General features: G+C 50.4%; 6 protein-coding genes across 6 annotated transcripts; 4 read left to right on the top strand and 2 right to left on the bottom strand.

Annotated features, from left to right (window-relative positions):
• Window positions 1-8,504: 8,504 nt before the first annotated feature.
• BCR38DRAFT_346832 (major facilitator superfamily domain-containing protein) lies at window positions 8,505-9,725 on the bottom strand (the record flags this gene model as incomplete). Its single annotated transcript, XM_040856282.1, has 2 exons — window positions 8,505-9,005; window positions 9,060-9,725. 2 exons carry the CDS (start codon window positions 9,723-9,725, stop codon window positions 8,505-8,507), a joined length of 1,167 nt encoding a protein of 388 aa, XP_040714268.1.
• Window positions 9,726-9,746: 21 nt separating this feature from the next.
• Window positions 9,747-10,145, bottom strand: BCR38DRAFT_346745 (uncharacterized protein; the record flags this gene model as incomplete). Its single annotated transcript, XM_040856275.1, has 1 exon — window positions 9,747-10,145. A coding segment is annotated over one exon (399 nt), but the record flags the coding sequence as incomplete, so codon positions are not given.
• A 421-nt stretch (window positions 10,146-10,566) lies between these two features.
• Window positions 10,567-12,037, top strand: BCR38DRAFT_458942 (uncharacterized protein; the record flags this gene model as incomplete). Its single annotated transcript, XM_040862228.1, has 4 exons — window positions 10,567-10,891; window positions 10,944-11,087; window positions 11,164-11,619; window positions 11,670-12,037. The coding sequence occupies 4 exons, from the start codon at window positions 10,567-10,569 to the stop codon at window positions 12,035-12,037; spliced, it is 1,293 nt and encodes a 430-aa protein (XP_040714266.1).
• A 1,440-nt stretch (window positions 12,038-13,477) lies between these two features.
• On the top strand, window positions 13,478-14,290 carry BCR38DRAFT_372261 (family 61 glycoside hydrolase; the record flags this gene model as incomplete). The annotated part of the gene is made up of 1 exon (XM_040857297.1): window positions 13,478-14,290. A coding segment is annotated over exon 1 (681 nt), but the record flags the coding sequence as incomplete, so codon positions are not given.
• A 1,101-nt stretch (window positions 14,291-15,391) lies between these two features.
• Window positions 15,392-17,591, top strand: BCR38DRAFT_296151 (uncharacterized protein; the record flags this gene model as incomplete). The annotated part of the gene is made up of 2 exons (XM_040854498.1): window positions 15,392-15,438; window positions 15,572-17,591. Coding segments are annotated over 2 exons (2,067 nt in total), but the record flags the coding sequence as incomplete, so codon positions are not given.
• A 411-nt stretch (window positions 17,592-18,002) lies between these two features.
• On the top strand, window positions 18,003-18,831 carry BCR38DRAFT_239575 (uncharacterized protein). The gene is made up of 2 exons (XM_040854380.1): window positions 18,003-18,117; window positions 18,194-18,831. The coding sequence occupies exon 2, from the start codon at window positions 18,403-18,405 to the stop codon at window positions 18,787-18,789; it is 387 nt and encodes a 128-aa protein (XP_040714263.1). The 5' UTR covers window positions 18,003-18,117; window positions 18,194-18,402; the 3' UTR covers window positions 18,790-18,831.
• The last annotated feature ends 2,497 nt before the right edge of the window (window positions 18,832-21,328 follow it).

Genomic DNA, 21,328 nt, shown 5'->3' with positions numbered 1-21,328 from the left:
AGAGTGTATAAAGAGAGTAGTAGAGCTTGTAGGTCTACCCTCAGGGTATCTCTTTCCTTACTATATAGTTTACATTAAAGGATTAAATAAGCCATGTTTTAGTTATAGTAACCACCCGCTTAGCTAGTGTACAAGCCGCTATAACTGTAAGGAAAGAGCCATCATGGTTGTAAGGGTCAAGGGTAATGTCGATGCAATTAGCCTAGCCTTACTCAGACCTAAACCGACCGGAGGCGTCTACCCTATGCCAGATCAGGACCGGAAAAATAGGACTATCAGCTTTCTTATTTAAGATAGGAGCCTTCGGTGTGTACTCGCCGTTATGCCGCTGTGGAGAGGCCCCCGAGACGGCAGAGCACGTAATCCTCTTTTGCGGCCTGCTGGAAGAATCGAGAGAGCGCCTACGGGCCACTATCGCACCATGGCCGCTGCATACACGTAGAGACCTGGTAACGGCGACGGGGAAACCAGTAGTCAGCGGGACTATCACAAGGTGGCTACTCAGGACTGGCCGGATAGCGCTTAGGCCCGGATAATATCGATCTTCTCAGGGGGACTTTGTTAGTAGGGTGAGAACTAACATAGTATTGTGGTGGACGTAACGCAGTCGCTAATAGAGCAAACCTACATAGCAGCGTATGTATTTAGTCCAGCCATTAGGGCACGGTTTGACATACGGGAGCACTTGTAGAGGTACCGGGGGCTTCGAGCCTACGGCGTATTTAATAATAATAATAGCCTAGCCTACTCTACGAGTACTATCCATCTATGAAGAGAAAAACATTAGATACATTCAGTGTGGTGAACCCTTCTCCCTTTTATCCTTCTGTCCTCCCGTCTCGTCGTTTCGGAATCTTCGAGGAGTGAAGCTTATTCAGAGATTTCCGTGGGTCTTTCTGGCCGAAGGCGTCGCAGAGGCTACATACCGGTCATAGACCGTGACAATGGTGGGCCGGTCTCAGCTGGCAAGTGAGTCGGGAGGGTTCCGCCCCCGATCCGGTAGAAACCCGAAACCGCCCAGTCAAAGAGAACATCTCGAGGCGCTGCCACATAACTTAGATTCCTTAAGAATCATTCTTGCAATATACGTACCCACAACCCTGACGTATCATAGCCGCTCTTTGCACTACCTAACTACTATCGTGAGACGTGTGGTATCCTCGTTACTGTGACGGTTGTCACGTGATTGACCCACACTGGTCTGAACAGATTGATAAGTCGTTGCAGATACCAAATTCCCTGACTTTGGTATTGGTCTCTTTTGGTGAAGACACCTGGTACGATGGCGTAGTGGCAAGGATTGCAACCCCTGGCGCGGCGTGACAGTTACAGTAACACAGACTGATGTCTAGGTCGGCGACAAGCACAGTCGGTTCGAATCCGTCGGCGATTATAGGGACTACTTATGCTTACGGAGAAAGTATAGGGAAGTATTTTAGTAGAGTTAGGCGTGTTAATAAAAAAAATCCACAGCCTTACACCGATATTATATTTAACTTCCGTGTTAATTTCAGAAACCTATGTTACGAACCGTTGGCCCTGAACCAACATTACAGGCCCGTCGGCAGGCTAGGTGGATACAGACGCTAGGATCACGAGACCCCACATCGGAGGAAGGAAAGGACCGATAGGTCACGTGATCTACAGGGGTGGATATGTTGGATATGTGGGACAGCCAACATATCCAAATGATCTAGAAGAAATAACAGGGGTGGATATGTTGGACAACCAACATATCCAAGTGGGGATCAGTGAAGGAGAGATGGGCATATAAGGGACAGGACTCCCAGGCATTTCATAGATAGACAGTCTCTACTTCAGTGATCAATCTAAGCATCAATCTAACCCATTGGTGAGGCAAACTGCCTTGACGACTCTATTCCCAGTTACCCTACTCGAATACTTCAGTTACCCAGAGCCCGATACTCCATACATCAGACCCCGATATTATTGCTAAAGGACTCCGCAGCAGGACTTACTTACTAGCACAAACCCTTACAGACTCTTTAGTGGTTTACGCAGCTAGACTATTAGAGGTTTCGTTACAACCTAATAGTGCGAAGGAAAAATAATAGTTACGGAGGATACGAATTCGCGGTAAGGACTAGGTAGTTTAGCCCGCTATAATTGCTACGTTACTACGCGATTAGAAGGTCAGTCTATCCGGTAAAGTTTAGATAACTAATAACCTAGTGTCGCGAACCGTTGGTTCTAACGACCTAACAAACTTAACAGGCCTGATAGCTGTCAGATAGGGCACCTGGTTTCTAGGTTCAGAAATAATATGGCACTAGAGAAGACTATTGTCACTTAAAGTTCAGAAGGCGAAAGAAACTCCTCTTCTCAAAAGTAACACCAAAGTTACCGACATGTTCTAAAGCATCTATAAAAGGCAGAGCAACGGGAGTTCGCGAGAACAGAAGACAGAGAGAAGAACACACCTCATTCATATACAATCTTATGCACTTCTGACTACTCGATTGGACACACGTGATATTCGACAATTAAGAGTCTCACTGCCTCTGGCATCATTGTTTTTTCACAGAACTTCATTTAGGCATGTCACGGCCTCCCTTCGAGAAAATCACAATGTCAAACAAATACGCCAACACAATCTTCCTAGCCTCTGGCAAGTACTGGGAAGAATGGTCAGCAGAGTTCAGAGGCAAAGCCAAAGCCATGGATCTCTGGAAGTACATCAGACCTACTAATCGACATTACTGGCCTACACCTCCTAAGAAGCCAGTCGTGAAAGACTACACAGTCGACAAGAACCTGGAAAGGGCTTTTCAGGTGGCCTGGAGAGAGAGCCAGATTGAAATCGCAGAGCGCTCTGAAAACTCGCCAGATATCGAAGCCGCACCTGAGATGGTTCCTACAAAACCATCTGAGCTATCAAAGGACGGCAAGGCTGAGTATGCCATCGACACTTCTGCGTATCAACAAGACTACCGAGAGTACAAGGAACACCGGGACCATAGGATCGAGCTCAGAAACTGGGTAACCGAGCACATCCATCCAGATCTCAAGAAACACCACTGTGGTGAGGACGAATCTCTGGATCAGTGGTACACCAACCTTGCACGTGTAGGACAAGCATACGAAGAGGACGCAAGACCGGCAGCCCGGGATGCCTACTTGAGTCACCTCAAACCGTTAACTAGCCCACCAAAGGACATGAACGACTGGATTGATACCTGGGAAAAGGTAGTCCTCACTGGAAAGAAGAAGAATATTGGAGAGACGATCAACTCTGACTCCTGGGGAAGAGACCTTCTGAAGGCCCTGTCCGGGATATGGCCTACATGGACGACAACCTTCAGCATGACACGCCAATCAGATATGGTAGCAGACAGACTCGACGTCGGGGACATTGCTGCAGAGATGCGACGAGTTGCACTCATGAAGAACGGCGTGCTACCAGCAAAACGTGCTGTGAGAGGCTCGTTTGTGACGTTCAACCAGGACGCATGTGACGAAGCAGAAGAGACTCCTCTCACTCCTACAGTGCATCGCAAGACTACCAATGGCAGAAGGAGTGGAGGAAGAGCAAAACGAAAAAGGGCAGAATCGACAACAGTCGAGGACAAATCGGCAAGTTGGTGCCAAGCGTGTCTAGGCGAGCACCCACTACAATCATGTTGGCACGTGTTCAAAGAAAAGAACCCCTACTACGAAGAAGGCAAAGAAAACAAGACTGTTGCAAGACTTGTTGCCCACAGGATCAGGACAGAAAAGGGTCTGAAGGAGGAAATAGAGAAGATCAAGAAGGCAGCAGTCAACAGTTGACTAGCTCAGTTCGAGCTCAAGATGGGCAAGGTGCCAGCGAGCTTCCTGATAAGGAAAGGGAGCACCTATCCCCTGAAGAACTCGACAATTCTTGATTCCGGAACAACTCTCCATGTCTTCAACGAGATCAGCAGGTTCCAGAATTTCCGAACGCCAGCCACAAGAGACGTGATCTACGCAGGCAAGGACATAATGAAAATTGAAGGATACGGAGAAGTTGATATTGAGGTACAGGGCGACCAAGGACCAAATATACTGAGGCTTCATGATGTGGCCTGGTGTAGAGGGTTCGCCTGTAACCTCGTATCTCTTCGACTGCTTCGACGCAAGGGGTACTGGTGGGATAACAATTATCCGAACAACTCATTACGACGGAAGGACAATTCTCTGGTGTGTCAGATCACAGAGATGTTCGATCAATTCGTAATAGAATACTTGCCACTGGAAATAACCCCACAAACCTTCTTTACACGTCGCAATCAACACATTTCTGCTACAAAAGGTAAGCCAAAACTGGCCACAGCAGAACGTTGGCATCTTCGTATGGGCCACCCAGGCCCAGAGGCACTGAAGCACTTGGTTAGCCATTCAGAAGGAGTCAAGGTCGAGGGTCCCTTTGGCCCAAAGACTACTGAGTGTGATGGCTGTGGCACCGCCAAGACTAAGCGACAAGTATCCCGGATTCCAAAGGAACCGGAAACAGAACCAGGAAGCTGCATTGCGGTGGATTTCCACGATCTCGAAGAAGACGACGAGGGCTTCTCAAGACTGTGTCTGTTCACCGACAGATACTCCGGATACTCATGGGACTACTACATGAGAGACAAGACAGCAGAGTCAATTATTGAAGCACTGGATGATGTTTTCGGTATCGTCGAGCGACAATTCGACATCAAACCAAAGTCAATCGAGTGCGACAACGAGATCACACAATCCTTCAAACTGAAGGGGTGGCTCCAGGCACGATATCTCAAAGTCAAGCCCTCTGCTCCACATACACAAGCCCAGAACGGTGGTGCCGAGCGCTTAGGGGGTGTGGTTAAGGAGAAATCGCGAGCTATGAGAGCAAGCTCAAAACTTCCAAGCTTCCTCTGGAAAGAAATTTACCAGGCAAGTGTATACCTGTACAACAGGACTCCTAAGTACTTGTACAATTGGAAGTCACCATATGAGCGTTTCTACACTTACGTGGCCAACAGGGACAGGACCACAGTCACAGCAAAGAAGCCTGACCAACGGCATCTGAAAGTATATGGTTGTAAGTGCTACGCACTTACGACAGATACACTTCGGAAGTCAAACCGCATGAAAAGGCTGAGCCCGAGGGCATGGATTGGATACCTTGTCGGCTACAGCTCTACAAACATCTACCGAATTTGGAATCCTCATACGAATAAGGTGATCAGCACACGAGATGTTATCTTCAATGAAGAAGAGACATTTAGTGGTTCGCTAGAGACACTCAAGGATGAGCTCCTCGGTATATCAATAGAGGAAATGGAGGCACTGCTTAACCAAGTTAAGCTCAGGGATGCCAAACAACATGAATCAACAGCTGCTAGACATGCTGAAGACGAGTGTATTTACGAAGTACAAAACATTTACGAAGTTCAAGACCAAGATTCAATGCTTGCGTTCGAGCAGGGTGATGAGGACGAGGACACAAGGATAGCAACTGATGAAGCCGCTGAGCAGACTCACGAGCCAGCTCAGGAGGTGACGACCTGGGCAGGGATGCCTGCTCAGGGAGGGTCCGAAATAACTGAGCACGCTGGAGGGACTGATCACCCCTATACCACCGCAGTTTTCGCCCCCAATCTGTCCCCGTCTCTCTCACCGCCTCCGCCTGCATGTTTATTGGCCGCTGCAATTCGAAGCTCAGGAACCAACGAGATAAGGGATGTTACAGCATCCCCTATACCGGTACCTCGACTGATGTCAGATGTTACGGAAGTCCGGCCAGCAACATGGGCTGCCGCGTTCAACGCAGGCATACTCTCAAGCCCAGCTGGCCAGATGAATGGACAACTAGTCAGTAAGGCAAGGGTCACCAGAATGCTGGACCGAGCCTTTGCTTCGAAAAACAGTGATCTCTCAGGTCCTCCAGTTATTCCTCTGAAGAGGCCTGCAATCAGAGCGAAGCTGGAGGCTGGAGTTAAGGTACACAGGCGTGAGATGCCTCCTTTGCCTAAAACGCACAAGGACCTAACTGGCCAGCCTGGGAAGCGCGAGGAACATCCAATGAAGAGGGAGTTCCAAGAAGCTGAAAGACAGCACCTCGCGAGCCATCGAGAGATGAGCACATGGCGCGAAGTCGCTAGTGATACCCCTAGGGGACAGCCAGTACTTGACTGTATGTGGGTGTACGTATACAAGTTTGACAAGCATGGCTGGTTTATCAAGTGTAAAGCGCGCCTCGTGGTGCGTGGTGACCAGCAGGCTAAGTCTGTATACGAACATACATATGCGTCAACTCTAGCTGGAAGGTCATTTCGATCTCTTATCGCAATTGCAGCCAGGTTTGATTTGGAATTACTTCAGTACGACGCAGTCAATGAATTCGTTAATGCTAAACTGCCTCATCCAGTATATATGAGAATGCCACCTGGCTATAGGAAAAGAAGCACGATACTCTTGCTACTCAAAGCACTCTACGGACTGCGAGAGTCACCTCTACTTTGGCAGGAAGAGTTCACATCTACTCTAGCTAAGTATGGCTTCAAGCCAGTCCCTCATGAGCCCTGCTGCTATACTGGCAAGAATATACTAATCTTCTTCTACGTGGACGATATCGTCGTCGCATTCCATGAGAAGGATCGATCTGTAGCACTCTCTACAGTGGAACAGTTACGACAGTTTTACGAGCTGACTGGCGGAGATGACCTACAGTGGTTCTTGGGCATCGAAGTTCTACGGGACCGAGAACAAAAGCTGATCTGGCTATGTCAATCTGACTATGCGGACAAAATCTCGAATCTTGCTACCGAGCCTGAGAAACGATCCGTCGAAACGCCAATGTCAACCGAAGAGCTCTTACCCTACGAAAAGCGGTCTGACTACGCCACAATAAACATCTATCAGCGTAAAGTCGGATCAATTATGTATATCGCAGTTGCCACACGACCAGATATCGCATTTGCGGCATCTCGGCTAGCGCGGTTCAATCTTAATCCAGGACCAAAACACCACGCCGCAGCTGACTGAGTCCTTCAGTACCTGAAGAACACCAGGACTCTGGCCCTTCAATTTGGAGGATCTGACGAATTTTACACCGCAAGCGATGCTTCATTCGCAGATAATACACTGGACAGGAAGAGTTCTCAAGCATACATTATGAAGCTCTTTGGTGGCACTATTGGCTGGCGAGCTAATAAGCAAGACACAGTGACTACTTCAACAACTGAAGCGGAGTTGCTGTCGCTTGCGCAGGCCACTAAAGAGACGATATTCATGTCCCGACTTCTGAAGGAATTAGGGGTGTCCTTGGACACTACTGCAGTCAGGATGGAGTGTGATAACAAGCAGACTATACGCCTGATCAATAGTGATCTCATGGCACTAAAGACCAAGCTCCGTCATATTGATATCCACAACCACTGGCTGCGGCAGGCAGCAGTTACAGGAGATATTGAGGTTGTCTACGTCCCAACCGACCTTATGATCGCCGACGGCCTGACGAAAGCATTGGCTTCTGATCAATACAAGACCTTCGTCCGACAGATAGGCCTCACCGATGTGGCTATGAAAATTCAGCAGCGGCGGATGCGGGAACTAAAAGTTGAGGACTTCAGCAGAATGGAAGATAATCTTGTGGGAGGAGAGGTTGACTTCCATCTCGACTGATAATAGGAGTGTTTGGAACAGGAAGAATGACCTAGAGATCTGGAAAGCAGTATGTCAGCATGGTCCTGCGGACAATGCTGAAGGGGTGTGTCAGATAGGACACCTGGTTCCTAGGTTCAGAAATAATATGGCACTAGAGAAGACTAGTGTCACTTGAAGTTCAGACGGCGAAATGAACCCCTCTTCCCGAAAGTAACTCCGAAGTTCGGGGTCAGACACCTGAACAATGCACCTCCGACATTTCCGAAAGAATCTATAAAGGGCAGAGCAACGGGAGTTCGCGAGAATAGAACACAGACAATAACACACCTCATTCATAATACAATCTTATGCACTTCTGACTACTCGATTGGACACACGTGATATTCGACAGTAACGGATGCAGTACAATGTAACGAGCCTGTTGTACTACCCTGATGTATCTATCATACTATGCAGAGGGAAGGAGGAAGGGAAGGAATGGCGGTGGGGTAGGGTAGCGCTGATTTGTATGCTCTCTTAGGTAGTGGGGCGTTTGATCTGTGCTCCCCAGAGCCAGATTCCTGCGCACAGGCCAAGCCTGTCACATAGGGTTGCGTCGCGTCGCGGAGTAGGCCGTTAAGTAGGTAGACGCAGATGGGCTAGTTAACTTATATGCACCGCTCACAACAAGAAGTTAAAGGAACTCTGAAACCCTAAGTCTCGTTTCGTATTAGTTAGAAATAAGCGTGCACAATTTAGAGACGAGTCCTATGATATTTTTACGTGTCTACTTTAAATATTGCTTTAATTGAACCGGGTAACACATGGCTTATATTAGTATGCAAGTGCAATCAGAGGAATACCACTCGCCTTCCTCTGAGCTAATTCTCATGACTGCATCTCAAGAATCCTCACAATGCATATCGAAACATGATCTGTCCCCTGTTAGCAACATAGAAATTCCATAGTTTCAAGTCACTTACGTTGTACTTGTCAGTAACGTCCTCGAATCCCTGCACGTCACTTTCTCTTTTCATATCCGCAATCTCATTCTCGGACTTTCCCTCAAGCCCTTGATCTCGCCTTTTGTTTTCGAGGATGTAGAGGAGCCGAAGAACTTGGTTAAGAACCAAATTAAGCACGAACCCGCAGAGCATAGCAACAATGCCGCCGTGATACTCTGGCGCCTCCGTGCTCTTGAAGAACTGTGGACCGCAGATCTGGCCGATGCAGTAGCATACGAACACCCACCCCGAAGCAACAGACCGCTTGGTGCTGCCGGCGACGTTGGTCGATAACAGACCCAGGATTACCATAAATCCAACGGGGTAAGATCCTAAGAGCCAGAGACCGACGAGCCTTCCCCATTTGTTGTGGGTTGCCAGCTGGTTGATGAGGCAAGTGCCGATGATCTAGGCTTCGGTCAGCTTGCACAAATTGAGGGAAACCAGTTGTGACTTTCTTACAGGAGGGATCATGGCCACCGTTGCGATGTGTAACCGCGAGCTACGGATCTTGGTGGACAAGAACCCTGAGCTAAGCTGAGCTACAGTCTGAACCATAGACAACGGGAGGTTCATGAGCGTCGTCTGGAGCGGTGTGAACCCAAATCCAGCAATAATCAATGACCCGAACGAAAGGCCACCAGATGCCAACGCATTGACAAACGATATCAACCCGAGGATGACGACTTTGGGGTCCGTAACCGCCTCGATAACCTGACTCTTGACGAATCGACGACTCTTCGTTCCGGTCTTATTTTCAATAACCCGTTGAACTGCAATGACTTTCTCATCTTCGCTCAGCCACTTCACTCGAGCTGGACTGTCGGGAACAAGGAGCATAAACACCACACCCCAGACCATAGTCACACCCCCCAAGATCAGGAATATGTACTTCCACGGGGAAAGGCTGCTGTTGATATGTCCGATCCCATAAGCCAGCAGCACACCGACAAAGCTCCCCACTCCCAAGAACGATATCCACAGCGCGGAGCGACCAGCCTGTTCCTGTCTCATCCACCAGATGCCCGTCACGGCCACAAAACCGGGCGAGATCGTCGCCTCCGTCATCCCGAGGATGAAGCGCACTGTAGCGAGACCTGCAAATGACGAACAAGCAGCCGTGGTCATCAGCACCGCACCCCAGAGTATAATATTCGCGCCTAGGAATTTGGCAACGGGAAATCTTTGCAGGATGGCGACGCCGGGGTATTCCGCAATGAGATAGCCGAAGTAAAAGATGGACGAGCACCAGGCGTATTCCTGGCCCTGAAGGTTGTTATCTGCAATGATGCCGTAGACGGAGCTGTACCCCAGAGAAGTCTTGTCGATGAATTGTAGGGCGTAGGTGATGCAGAGGAAGGGCAGGATGTGGAGGTCGATTTTTTTCCGGACTCTGCGTGATGATTCAGGGTCGACGGCGCCGCTCATGAGAGCTCTGGCTGCGAGGTCACCAGCTTCGTCTTTGATGTCCATTTTGGAGATTTCGGGAACATCATTTTCGGCAGCGACGTGGACGCCATCCCCGGAGCTGGGTTTCTCTGTGCTCATGGCGATAAAAGGCTCCTGTTGCTCGCAAAATCCTACAATGAAGAAATGGGAATTACTTTTTGGGCTTACACGCCCAATATATGTTAGCGAACCATTTTGATGATAATAGACCGGCGCATTCCGATAATCAACGGAGCTGTAAGGCACTAGGTACCTGATTGGCTCTGATTGATACATGAACTCCAGGGTCGCGCGCTAGACGGGACTAGATGCAACGGATCCTGGGGTTGCGCAGACGGCTGGTAGATAACGAACTGTCGGAGTGGGATCCAGGCGGGGCATGCTGCTTCTACTACTCTAACCGGTCCGTTGACCTCCAGTGTCTGCAGCAACGCTCCATTTCATGCGACTCGTCTCGCAAAGGAACCGTCACCTCATTCACAAAACCCTGAAAATATTGCCCGGAGGACGTGCCGTCATTATGTACATGTTGGTCGAGGACTTCATTCTGGTGACGCACGAGTCCAGCTCGGCATCGGAGAGCGATGCGGAGCCGAAATATCTTGGCGACATCAATGACTACGTGGACAGCATCGCAGGAGAGCTCTGGCCAGTGAACAAGAAAATCCACGACAATCCTGAACTGGGCTTTGAAGAATTCATAGCTCATAAGACTCTGACGGAGTTCTACAAGCGCCGGCCAGAATGGAAAGTGACGCCCTCGGCGTACGGGATGGAGACGGCGTGGGTTGCGGAGTACGACAGCGGAAAAAAGGGTCCTGTCATATCTTTCAATGTCGAAATGGGTTCGTCTTTGGTGCGGAAGATGACGTGAAGAGCGCTGATGGACGTTAACAGATGCCCTTGACGGCATTGGTCATGCATGTGGGCACAATTTGATCATGACGGCCTCCGTGACAGGGAGCTTGGCAACAGCTGAGATAATCACCCAATATGACCTGGGAGGGAAGGTTGTTGTGTTTGGAACTCCGGCAGAAGAAGGCAAGGAATGGCTCTCTTGCCATATGGAGCAAATCCAATTCTGCGATGAAACAAACTAACTTGATGACTCTGTTAGGTGGCGGCGGCAAAATCAAGCTTCTTGAAGCCGGTGCATACAAAGACTACAACGTGGACATCAACTTGATATCGCATCCCGGTATCGTGGGCGAGAATGCCTTGGTCCGCACATCATCATACACATCCTTCACGGTAGAATACTTCGGCCGCGAGGCCCATGCGGCAGCAAATCCATGGCTGGGCATCAATGCCCTCGACGCCATGGTAACCGCATACAACGCCCTCTCGGTTCTACGCCAGCAGACCATGCCTGGCGATGTTATACAAGGATGCATCACCAACGGGGGAGTGCGGCCCAACATCATCCACGCTTACACCTCTAGCAATTGGGTGGTAAGAGCGAACACTCGAGCAAGGCTGGATGAGTTGCTGGTCAAGGTTATGGCTTGTTTCGAGGCTGCCGCATCTGCAACTGGCGCAACTTTCAAGACGACATCCACTGGTTCATATAAAGGTAAAATCAACACGATATTAAAAATCATTGTCGCTAATTTTCTTTTTCAGACCACGTCCCTAACCGCGTTCTCGGCGTGTCATACACTAAGTACTTCAACGCGCTTTCTCCGCCAAGCTTGATTCCCCTGGATCAAGACGTCGACGAAATCAAGGGCAGGACTATGGCCAGTACAGATCAGGGCGACATAAGCTACGCCATGCCTAGCCTCAGTCCGTCGTTCTCGGTGCCGCCGGGGCCCGGTGGAAGTGGTCCTCACAATCCCGGGTTTGCTGAAACTGCGGGCACAAAGGTTGCTTTTGAGCGTGCACTTAGAGTTGGCAAGGCTTTGGCAGGAGTTGCGCTGGATGTGCTGACAACGGATGGGCTGTTGTCGGAGATCAAGAAGGAGTGGACCAGGGAGATCGGCAGCTCGTGATACTCCCCAGCGTTGCTATTGGTGCAAGAGACTGTATAAATTCGGGCCTGGATTTGATCATTGAAAAGCCCTGCATTCAGTCAATACTTACAAATCTGATTGTGTGATTGTGTGGACCGATACTATAACCCCAGAATGCGTCACGACGAAGGCGGCAGTGACGCTTTCGGAAGGGAACACGCCGGATGCCGAATTGTACATCTCAGCGGCTGGCACCATGTCCAACTCGGAGTTTGTCCAGAAGTTGCTCTTGGCGGCAGATGGACGCGTTGATACTAATCCGTCAACCCTGCGAGTCATAAAGCTAGACCACGCATCTAGGCTGTTGGCGATGCGGCGTCCATCGTCAACGTGATACGCATCCTTTGCGCTAACACCAAGCGCGACTGCTTCTGACCGCCGACAAGGAAGAGGGTTCAGTGGATGAGGATCGCATTCTCAAATGGTCCCGATCGGTAGGAGCAAAGGGGTCGGCGCTGCGATGGGCTGGCAGGTCATAGTTGGATGGCGTGGATAATCCAGGGGCATGACCATTGGTTGTGGACCATTTACGATCTCTGGAGTGGGAAACAATGGGATAAGGAGTCGTGAAGAATTGCCAAGATTTTCACTTACTACGGTAGGGGAAGAAAGTTGTCTGTCGAAGGCTTGGCGTCTACTTTATGTAAATTTGACGCCAAGCCGGCGGTGGTGCGCATTTGTACGGAATACTTTGGTTGAAACAACATGACAATGCGATCGTCAGATGGAAACGAGACTCCCGTAATTTAAAAGGATCCACACCGTTCACATGGCAGCGTTGCCCGGGTTTTCGGTACCTGCCGAGCGAATGGTTAATATAAGCTTTCATGCAGTGTATGAATTCCTTCACTCCTTGTTTACCGCTGGTGGAAAGCATACAGCGACTTGGGCCGACCTCGTTCAGCGTGCATACATTGAAATTTTGCAGAGAGGGAAACACTGACTTAGAGAGTATACGAGGCCCTTGGCAGATACTATACAGCTGCTTGGTAGTCTCGATCATCTAGCCGGGTTCTCCACTATGGTGAGAACCATCATCGTTTATTTAAAATGGGAATGTTTCGAACTGCCCAGATCGTTGGGTATGCGGGGACATTTTCGTCCCATGTTGAAATCTCGTACGGGATGACATGGATCAGGATACAGAGTATACGAGAGGATCATGCTTAAACTCCTATAATCATTCTGTTACAGGGAACTGGTGGATCTTGCACCCAATGGGGACGAGTTCCACCACATGCCAAAGCAACATTCAAACTAATCAGCTAAGCCGCTTGTCTCTGGGTCTCAAAGTTGCCATGTTATAAAAAGTAGAAATTCCCAGCTCGCCTCGAACGTTTCTATCTTTTTAACCCACAACCTTCCTTTGTGTTGAGACTTTCGTTCATTCCGGTGCTAGCAACCGTCATCCTTCTTTGGCCAAGATATCCTCTTTAACGAGTTTACATTCTTTCAACCCTGGCTGGTTTCCTGTCCAAAAACATCAGCATTTCTCAAGTACCACTTTCGCTTCGCGGGCACCTTTACCCAAGTCTTCCACGAATCACCAAGATGAAGTTCACATTCACCACCGCCTTCGCCCTGGCAGCAAGCGTTGCCCCGGCCTTCGCCCACTACAATTTCAACGCCCTCATCGTCAATGACGAGGTGACCGAAGAGTACGTCTACGTGCGCAAGAACACCAACTCTAACTCGCCCGTGACGGACGTCACCTCCAACGATTTCATCTGCAATGTCGGCGGTCTCGACTCGGGCTCTACGACCAAGACTTACGACGTCGCGGCCGGCGACCAGCTTGGCTTCACTGTCATGAGCGACATCAGCCACGCAGGCCCCGTAGCCGTCTACCTCTCCAAGGCGACTGGCACCGCTGCCGCCTACGACGGCTCTGGCGACTGGTTCAAAATCTACGAGCTGACGACGAGCTCCATTACCGCCGATGGTCTGCAGTGGGCCAGCAACGCAATCACAAACTTCACCTTCACCCTGCCCACCGAGGTGCCATCTGGAGAATACCTTGTCCGTGTTGAGCAGATCGCTCTGCACAGCCCTGGGGCGCCCCAGTTCTATATCTCCTGCGCCCAGATCTCTGTCACTTCCGACTCAACCGCCACACCTTCCCCCGCCATCGCTATGCCCCTTTACTCTGGTGATGAGGAGGGTCTGACTATTAATATCTACTCCCCCATCCCGACCTCGTACACGCCCGCTGGCCCCGCCCTGTGGCCTTCTACTTCCACTGAGCAGCACGCTGTCGTCTTCATTGGTGATGACACCGTCACGACCGGTGGAAGCTCCGACTCTGGATCCGGCAGCAGCTCCGCTGCCCCCGCTGTGTCGAGTGCGTCTGCTGTCACGTCGTCTGATGTTCCTGTTGCGACCACCACGTCGTCTGTAGCCCCGGTTGCGACCACCACGTCATCTGCTGCCCCTGTCGCGACCACCACGTCTTCTGCTGCCCCTGTCGCTACCACCACGTCGGCTAATGTCGCGGTCGTTCAGCCTAGCTCGGCTGTTCCTGTCGCCACCCCTACTGGAGTCAGTGGGTGCAAGAAGCGCCGCCACGCTCGCCAGGTCGTCTTAAACTAAGTCATTTGGCTGCTTTCGAGATGAGAGGGGTAGAGAGCGTCGTTGCTGCTGGGAATTGTGTTCGACCTGAGATAAGATCCCTTATTTTAGAATATTCGACGGCGGCATGCAGTGTTCGCAGCAGCTCCTGTATGTTGGCATTCATCTGTACATATATAACACAAATACATAAATCACGCAAGTTTCGAAACAAGACTGGTGGTTCAACTTATGCATGACACGAGATCAACAGGCCACAGTTATATGCAAAAAGAAGTGTCATTTTCAGACCCATGAACTTATCATAGCAATAATGGGTTACAAACTATTATATCCAGCTACAAAATACTCTTGTAAGTCCCCAGCCAATCACGTGGCGATAGTGCGGGCTCTGATAGTGCTAGCGCGAACTGCCGAGAATCTGGACGTGCAAAATCGAATGGACCTGGCAAAGCGCACGGCACGACTTGAAACGGCTGCCGCAGTGACTTCATGAATTGACGTCAACCGAGTGAATCACTAAGCCCGTACGACTACATTCCCACCCGTCGCGCACTCGGCGCATCTTCTTTTGTTGTCGCATAATTGCCAGCATTTATTTTGCGCATCTATTGCATCTCCTCTCCATGTGTTCAACATACAATGGTTAAAAAGAACAAAAAGCCTGCGTCAGGCGAGGGTACGGATCCTATTGGGATGGACCACCCGGCCGACTCGACTTCTGGCTCCGCCGCTGCGAAGAAGGCCACCAAGTTTTCGCCTGCCCCTGCGCTGCAGTCGCCATCATCGGCGCTCGTCATCTGCAGAAACAAGTGAGCCGTCCTTCGCCGGATGCTGGATCTGGGAGCAACGATCACTGCTTCTGGGAGCTGGCGCATAATGGCTCCTCTGTCCCAAGTCCGAGATCCCAGTCATTTTGGTAGTCTGACAACTCGCTCTCTATAGGCACTGGCGCTACATCTCTTCCTTTCATGGACCATGGCTACAGCTTCCCCTAGAAGTCCTCGAGACGCTCGCAAATGCGAACTACTACATGCCTCTGCCCCGCCCTGTTGACCCCGCCGTCTTTTACGACTTGGTCAAGATTCGCCAACTCGTCGATGGCGCTACCGATCTTGCAGTTCGAGCTGCGAATGGAATTACGTCCTCGACCATGCCGAATTCGCTTGCGGGAGGGGCTGGGTCGCACATGCAAGCGCTGGGCCTCGGTTTTGGGAATGGTGGGGGTATGAAGCTCAGTCCGGAGAGGAGATTTAGGCTACGGGAACAAGCTACACAAAAGCTGTCGCGTGCTTATCATATTGATGAGATCGCGTCGAGCGTCGCAACCATGCAGTCGACTTCAACTTTGGAGAACGTAGCTGGCTTGGTGTTGCAGCGGGCGCCCAACGATCCAGATGCCAACTACGTCCATTTCTTCCACGAGAAGATCCCCAGCAGGCAACTTTCTGAGTGCACCGAGCTGGATGCGCTGAACTTCATCATTAGTCAGAGGCCGTCTGACTGTGAACCACTGAGGACCAGAGCCATTGTCCGCATATTCAAAGAGGACTTCGAAGGTGCCGCTCAGGATTTGACTCACGCGCTGGCTGTGCTTCGTCTCCACCGACCACCGCATAATTCTTCGCCTGAAAACATGCAGCTGGAAAAGAGAAATGGCCGCCGTCGCGAAACGCCATCCCTTGACGAGCGAGACCAGCCGAGTAGCACCGAGGTCCAACTTCTGTTTCAACGTGCCGGTTGTTACTTGACATTAGCCTGTGACCATGTGGACGGAGCACTCCCTGGTGTCTCGAACCACCGAAACGGAGGCCCCTGTGATGTGAGCGACGGTGTGAAGAAAATGGACCTCAACGCTTCTAATGGCTACGAGAGTTCGCCAACGCCCCAAACTCCAGCTGTGGAGAAAGGGCCGAACAAGAAACAGCTCGAGTATCGCAAGACGGTCCGGCTATATGCAAAACGTGCTCTTCGGGACTACATGGAGTACCTCAGGGCTCTGCACTACTCGCCAAACCAGCCCATTTGGATCTCTGACGATTTCACCAGGCAAGTAAACCAAGCTGCGAATCGCAGCAGGAAGTACTATAACCCAGGTCGTCAGGATCCGGGAAGCCCCGATAGTGATTCACAAAGCCATAAAATCTACTCGCTTACGGAACTTTTTTCAGCCATGCCTCCTTCCAACCTGCCTGCTTACCCTTCCAACGAGCTCGTCTCGGCTTCAGCTCAGCAGCCAATGGAGACAACAGCCGAGGTAGTGACATATCATCCGCTTCTCACCGATGCTCTTCATTCGCTGTTGCTCTGCCACGCACTGATTCAGACGTCTGCTAAGGAGCTTCAAAGGCACGCTCACATGGTCGCTCGGCTTGCTCGACTGGCGGACGGTTATCCAGTGTTCCAGGCAAGCAGGTCGCCGGCTCGCGCCGACTGGATTGAAGTCCTCCGTCGTGCTGAGAATTGGATTGAGCTGTCCTCAACATGGGAATCTCTATGCGCCCCTGCGCCCCTTCCAACTCCAGTCTCAGCCAACGGAAGTGGCAGTCTATCTGCTGCTGCCGCCAGCGCCAATGCGCTCGCCATCACTGGTGGCACAATCCCCGTCGAATCCGATGAGCAGCGCAAGGAACGGCTACGGCATCAGGCCATCATCGAGGCCCTCGAGGACGAGCGTGTCAATGATGAAGCAAGTTTCAAGGCTGCGATTTTGGCGAGACAGCGTCGGGCTGAGGCCGAGCATGCGGATTTTACCAACACGAACGGGAAAGCGAACGGAAACGGGAATTGGGTTGGCCCAAATGGGAATATTGCAGACTCGTCAGTCGCCCCGAAGCGTTGGGCTGTTGATGATGGCCGCGAATATCCCATCCTCACGGAGCGCGCTGAGGCTGTTGCCCGCTGGGTGCGTGAGGCACCCGCCGTTTCTGGCGTGGGAACTGGCAAACGCAAGAAGAAGCCGGGTTCCAGCAAGAGAGCTGCAGCTTCCACTGCCGACCCTGCTGCAAGCATTGACAGCTTGAGCAATGCCAAGACCACGGACGCCCAGTGAGTCAGGTGATTTTGAGGTCGAGGCTTGGGCCATTCGAGCAAGTGTATAGTGTAGAGTTCAGCATGACTAACACTGGGTATCCATATGCAATGTAAGATCTCGTTGCACGGTAATTGCTGCTATTCCGCGGTTGCACAACTCGAATAGCCTTTACCTCTACTGCCCCCAGACCCTGGTTCGTCGTCCAGGCAAATGACAATGCTACTAAGTGTGAAGAAGACCATAGTCTGGGACTCAGACTAGCAAACACTCAGGACAAGATTACCCCTAAGTGTAAGGCTGAATGGGTTGGTAGGCCAAACGGATCAATGAAATGAGAAGCCCACGCAATTGTAGGCCACAGGGCCTGCGTGCATAATATAAGCGACTCCTACATTTAGCCAATCGCCAAAACTAGAATACAAAGCGGGGCATTGTAAAGTCCTCGGGATTGAACGTCGTATGTCATATCTCAACATACCACACTCATGTGGCCGTCATCCCTTTTATGTTGATCAATATGTCAGATGCACCAGTTTAGCGAACATCTTTTTCATACGTTGTGGTCCTATCGAGAACCCATGTCACCGGCAAAGAAACCATTGCCTTCTCCCTATCGACATCACTGAACTGCCCATGGCTTAAGGGGGAAGGAGTCCACAAGGCCGCCACGTCGGCGGCTTGCTCTCAAGAAAAGCGCGGTGGGGACCATGAAACTGTGTTTGGCAGGATTTGGCTCACGAGAATGCAAAGAATGGGTCTAAACCTGACGTCCGAGCGGCCCGAGTCTTTGCCAGTGGTCGTTGGAATCCGGAACGAGGGCTCGATATGCAATGCGCTGGTCACATGTTATGCGCTACGGAAAAGCGGTCGAGACGGCATTCGAGCGGCTTTGCGAGCGAACTCGGTCAGGGTCCTGTTTGTCGTTCTGCAGATTAGTAAGGAGACGTTATATGGGAGGACACTCGCGGCAGAGGAGCCAGAATTGGCTGAGAGGATCATGAGGGAGAAAGTAGAGGATATACTGGAGCCAATGGAAGAGGAAAAGGATTTGATGGTGGTGGACTCTTTGCGAGATGTGGATTCTTTGACTCGGGATATCGAAGGAAGGATTCGTAGGCATGTTTCGTAGGCATCTTGCAAGGATTTCATGAATAATGGTTGTACCGCTTGATTGTCCAGAAAGAGTTTCTATGATAAATAAAAAAGAAAAAAATACGCACCTGTTTTCTTGCTTTTCATGCGCTTCTATCCTCAATCTTTCTCTAGCTTCTTTCACCCTTTCTTATACCAAAAGTTGTATAGTGTGTTGATCAAACTCTACTTAAAAATCACATTTCTTCAGGCTACAACATGTCTACTTCTTGGCATAGGCAAGGAACAACAGGCCTGCAGCAATCTCTTTGATGAAATACCGGTCAGAACTGACACGTCGCTCTCTGTTCCAGGCATGATCTGATAGCTTCTGCACAGTGTTCCAATGCCATTTGGGTACAACGCATAATGCAAAGCCGGTGAACTTGGTCTTCTTTTCCTTCCCGTCTTTCATCTTCCGCCAGAACCTTTGCCAAGGTCCTTTGCGGTTTTCCTCGTTGACTTCCTCAAAAGGTCACTTCATGGCATATATTACTGGAACCATTGTATTGGCCCAATCCCGGTTGAGTAATTGGGCGCAGAAATGCAAAGGTCTAACAAGGACACCCTCGTTTCTCTTAATCTCAGTCATGTCTTTGCTCTCTTGAACATTTGGAAGGTTGTCAACCAACCCTGTCGAGTGTTAGCCGAAGTATGTTGGTCTTATCCAGTTCAAACACTTATACCTTTCCAAGTTTCATCGATCTTTTTTATCTATGTTGTCGGAGTTCGCGTGTTGGGGGTGGGGGAGGGAGCGGAAAGTGGAAATTACTAACTTTGTTCTGGGAACACGTTGCTCAGGCAAGTAGATAGGGGATGGTGTGAGTCGGCAGTTGATTTTGGTGACTCCTGTTCTCATATATGCACACCTGCATCGAACTGAAGGCATGACATACTACATTATATAATATTGAGTCAATGTTGCCCTCTGCTTAGGAAGGATCCTTGGCAGTTCTCGTTCCTACGTGACATTGGTTTGTCTAGCGGCACAGCACAAAAATGCAGCATTTCCATTGTTGCATGACCTAACAAGAAGCGTATATCTTCGTTACCCAATATATAGGAAATCAAATTTTCTACACGTATCAGATCACAACGGGTTCCACTGTGCCACCCAGCCCAGTGGTTTGGCCTAGGTGTCAACAGGGAAGTCACGTGCCAAGAGAGTCAACATATGCTAGATGGTCCTCGTTGGTTCCTCCGATAAGAGAGCCATGAGCCATGCGACACAGCGCACAGCCCCGTTGAATACATAGGTATAGCTCTCGCTCCCTTGCTGGTATGTTTGCGTCATTTTACAATGTAGAAGGCTTATTGTTTCATCTTGGGACTTCGGAGACATCTCCTGACCTTCACGACGTCCGCCAAGTCCCTCGAGTGGTCCAGCGTTTAACTTTGAGACATCGAACAGCAAGACCTCGAATCCTTCGCTATAGTGACCTGTACTGGAGATTACCTTAACTTAACTTTGAGGATGATATTGTGACATCACCACCAATAGCAAGAAATCGCATCGCCAACAGCGTCAAGTTCCTCATGCAATGCGCTTCGATGCCACCTCAAATTTGAATATATCTACCAATGGCCAAACGTGGATGTGGCAAGAAATTTCTGGGTAGATCCGCGTAACTTCGAATGCAATTAAACGCTTCAAATATGGAATTAGCAAGAATCATCGGCAGTGGCCGGCTATATTTGCTTCATTCGGGTCATAATCATCGTTAGAAGTATCAATTATCAGGGGAGGAACGAGAAAGCTGTTGGTACGAGCTTCCCGGCTTCTGTCGATGGCGGCGGTAATACTGCACCTCCTTGCGATGATGGTCTTGAGACGACGGCGAATGTCTGCAGTATCGGACCAGAGATCGTAGACGGTACACCCTCTATCGAATGAGTTTTCAGTGAGCTCCCTTTCAATTGAATTCTTGATCCGTGGTTAATTATCCTTGCAGTGGCGGCCCGCAGGCTGCGCAGTGGCGATACCGTAGTGACGTTTAAGCAGTCGGCCTCAGCGGCGACCACGGACAGCAGGTGGGTGCGTAGTGCCTTCGGCGATAAGGCACTTCTCAACCGCAGAGAAGTTGCAGTGATCGCGAAGGGGCTGCCTGCGAAACGGCTGCGAGAGGTCCACGACGAGAGCCAGCTACTTAAAGACCTGAAGCGGGACAATACAAAGCACCTCTCTAAGGCTAAAAGAAACCTCCCCCGGGCGCCGCAAGCACCGTATGCGGCCCTGATACTACACGTGGATAGCGTGGAGGCGGCGATGGAACTATGCTCCGAAGGGCTTATTTGGGAGGCCCAGATATTCGATTGCGAGCCGTACGACGGCAATCTTCGGGTTCGGCAGTGCTACCAGTGCTACGAATACGGCCATATCGCGAAACACTGCAAGAAGACGGCGCGTTGCGGCGTCTGCGCTGCAACGGCACACCCAGGGGGTGAAAAAGACTGCCCCGAGAAGGCACCTAGCGGCAAAAAACGTTGTGTGAACTGCAAAGGGAAGCACACGGCGTGGGACAGGGACTGCCCTACGG

Source organism: Pseudomassariella vexata, assembly GCF_002105095.1.
Source record: "Pseudomassariella vexata strain CBS 129021 chromosome Unknown BCR38scaffold_9, whole genome shotgun sequence".
In the NCBI taxonomy this organism is placed as follows: domain Eukaryota; kingdom Fungi; phylum Ascomycota; class Sordariomycetes; order Amphisphaeriales; family Pseudomassariaceae; genus Pseudomassariella; species Pseudomassariella vexata.
This window is presented reverse-complemented; position numbering and strand designations above follow the sequence as displayed.

Excerpts from the sequence above, each read along its gene's own strand:
- BCR38DRAFT_239575 (XM_040854380.1), top strand. The coding sequence starts at position 18,403 with ATGCAAAGAATGGGTCTAAACCTGACGTCCGAGCGGCCCGAGTCTTTG.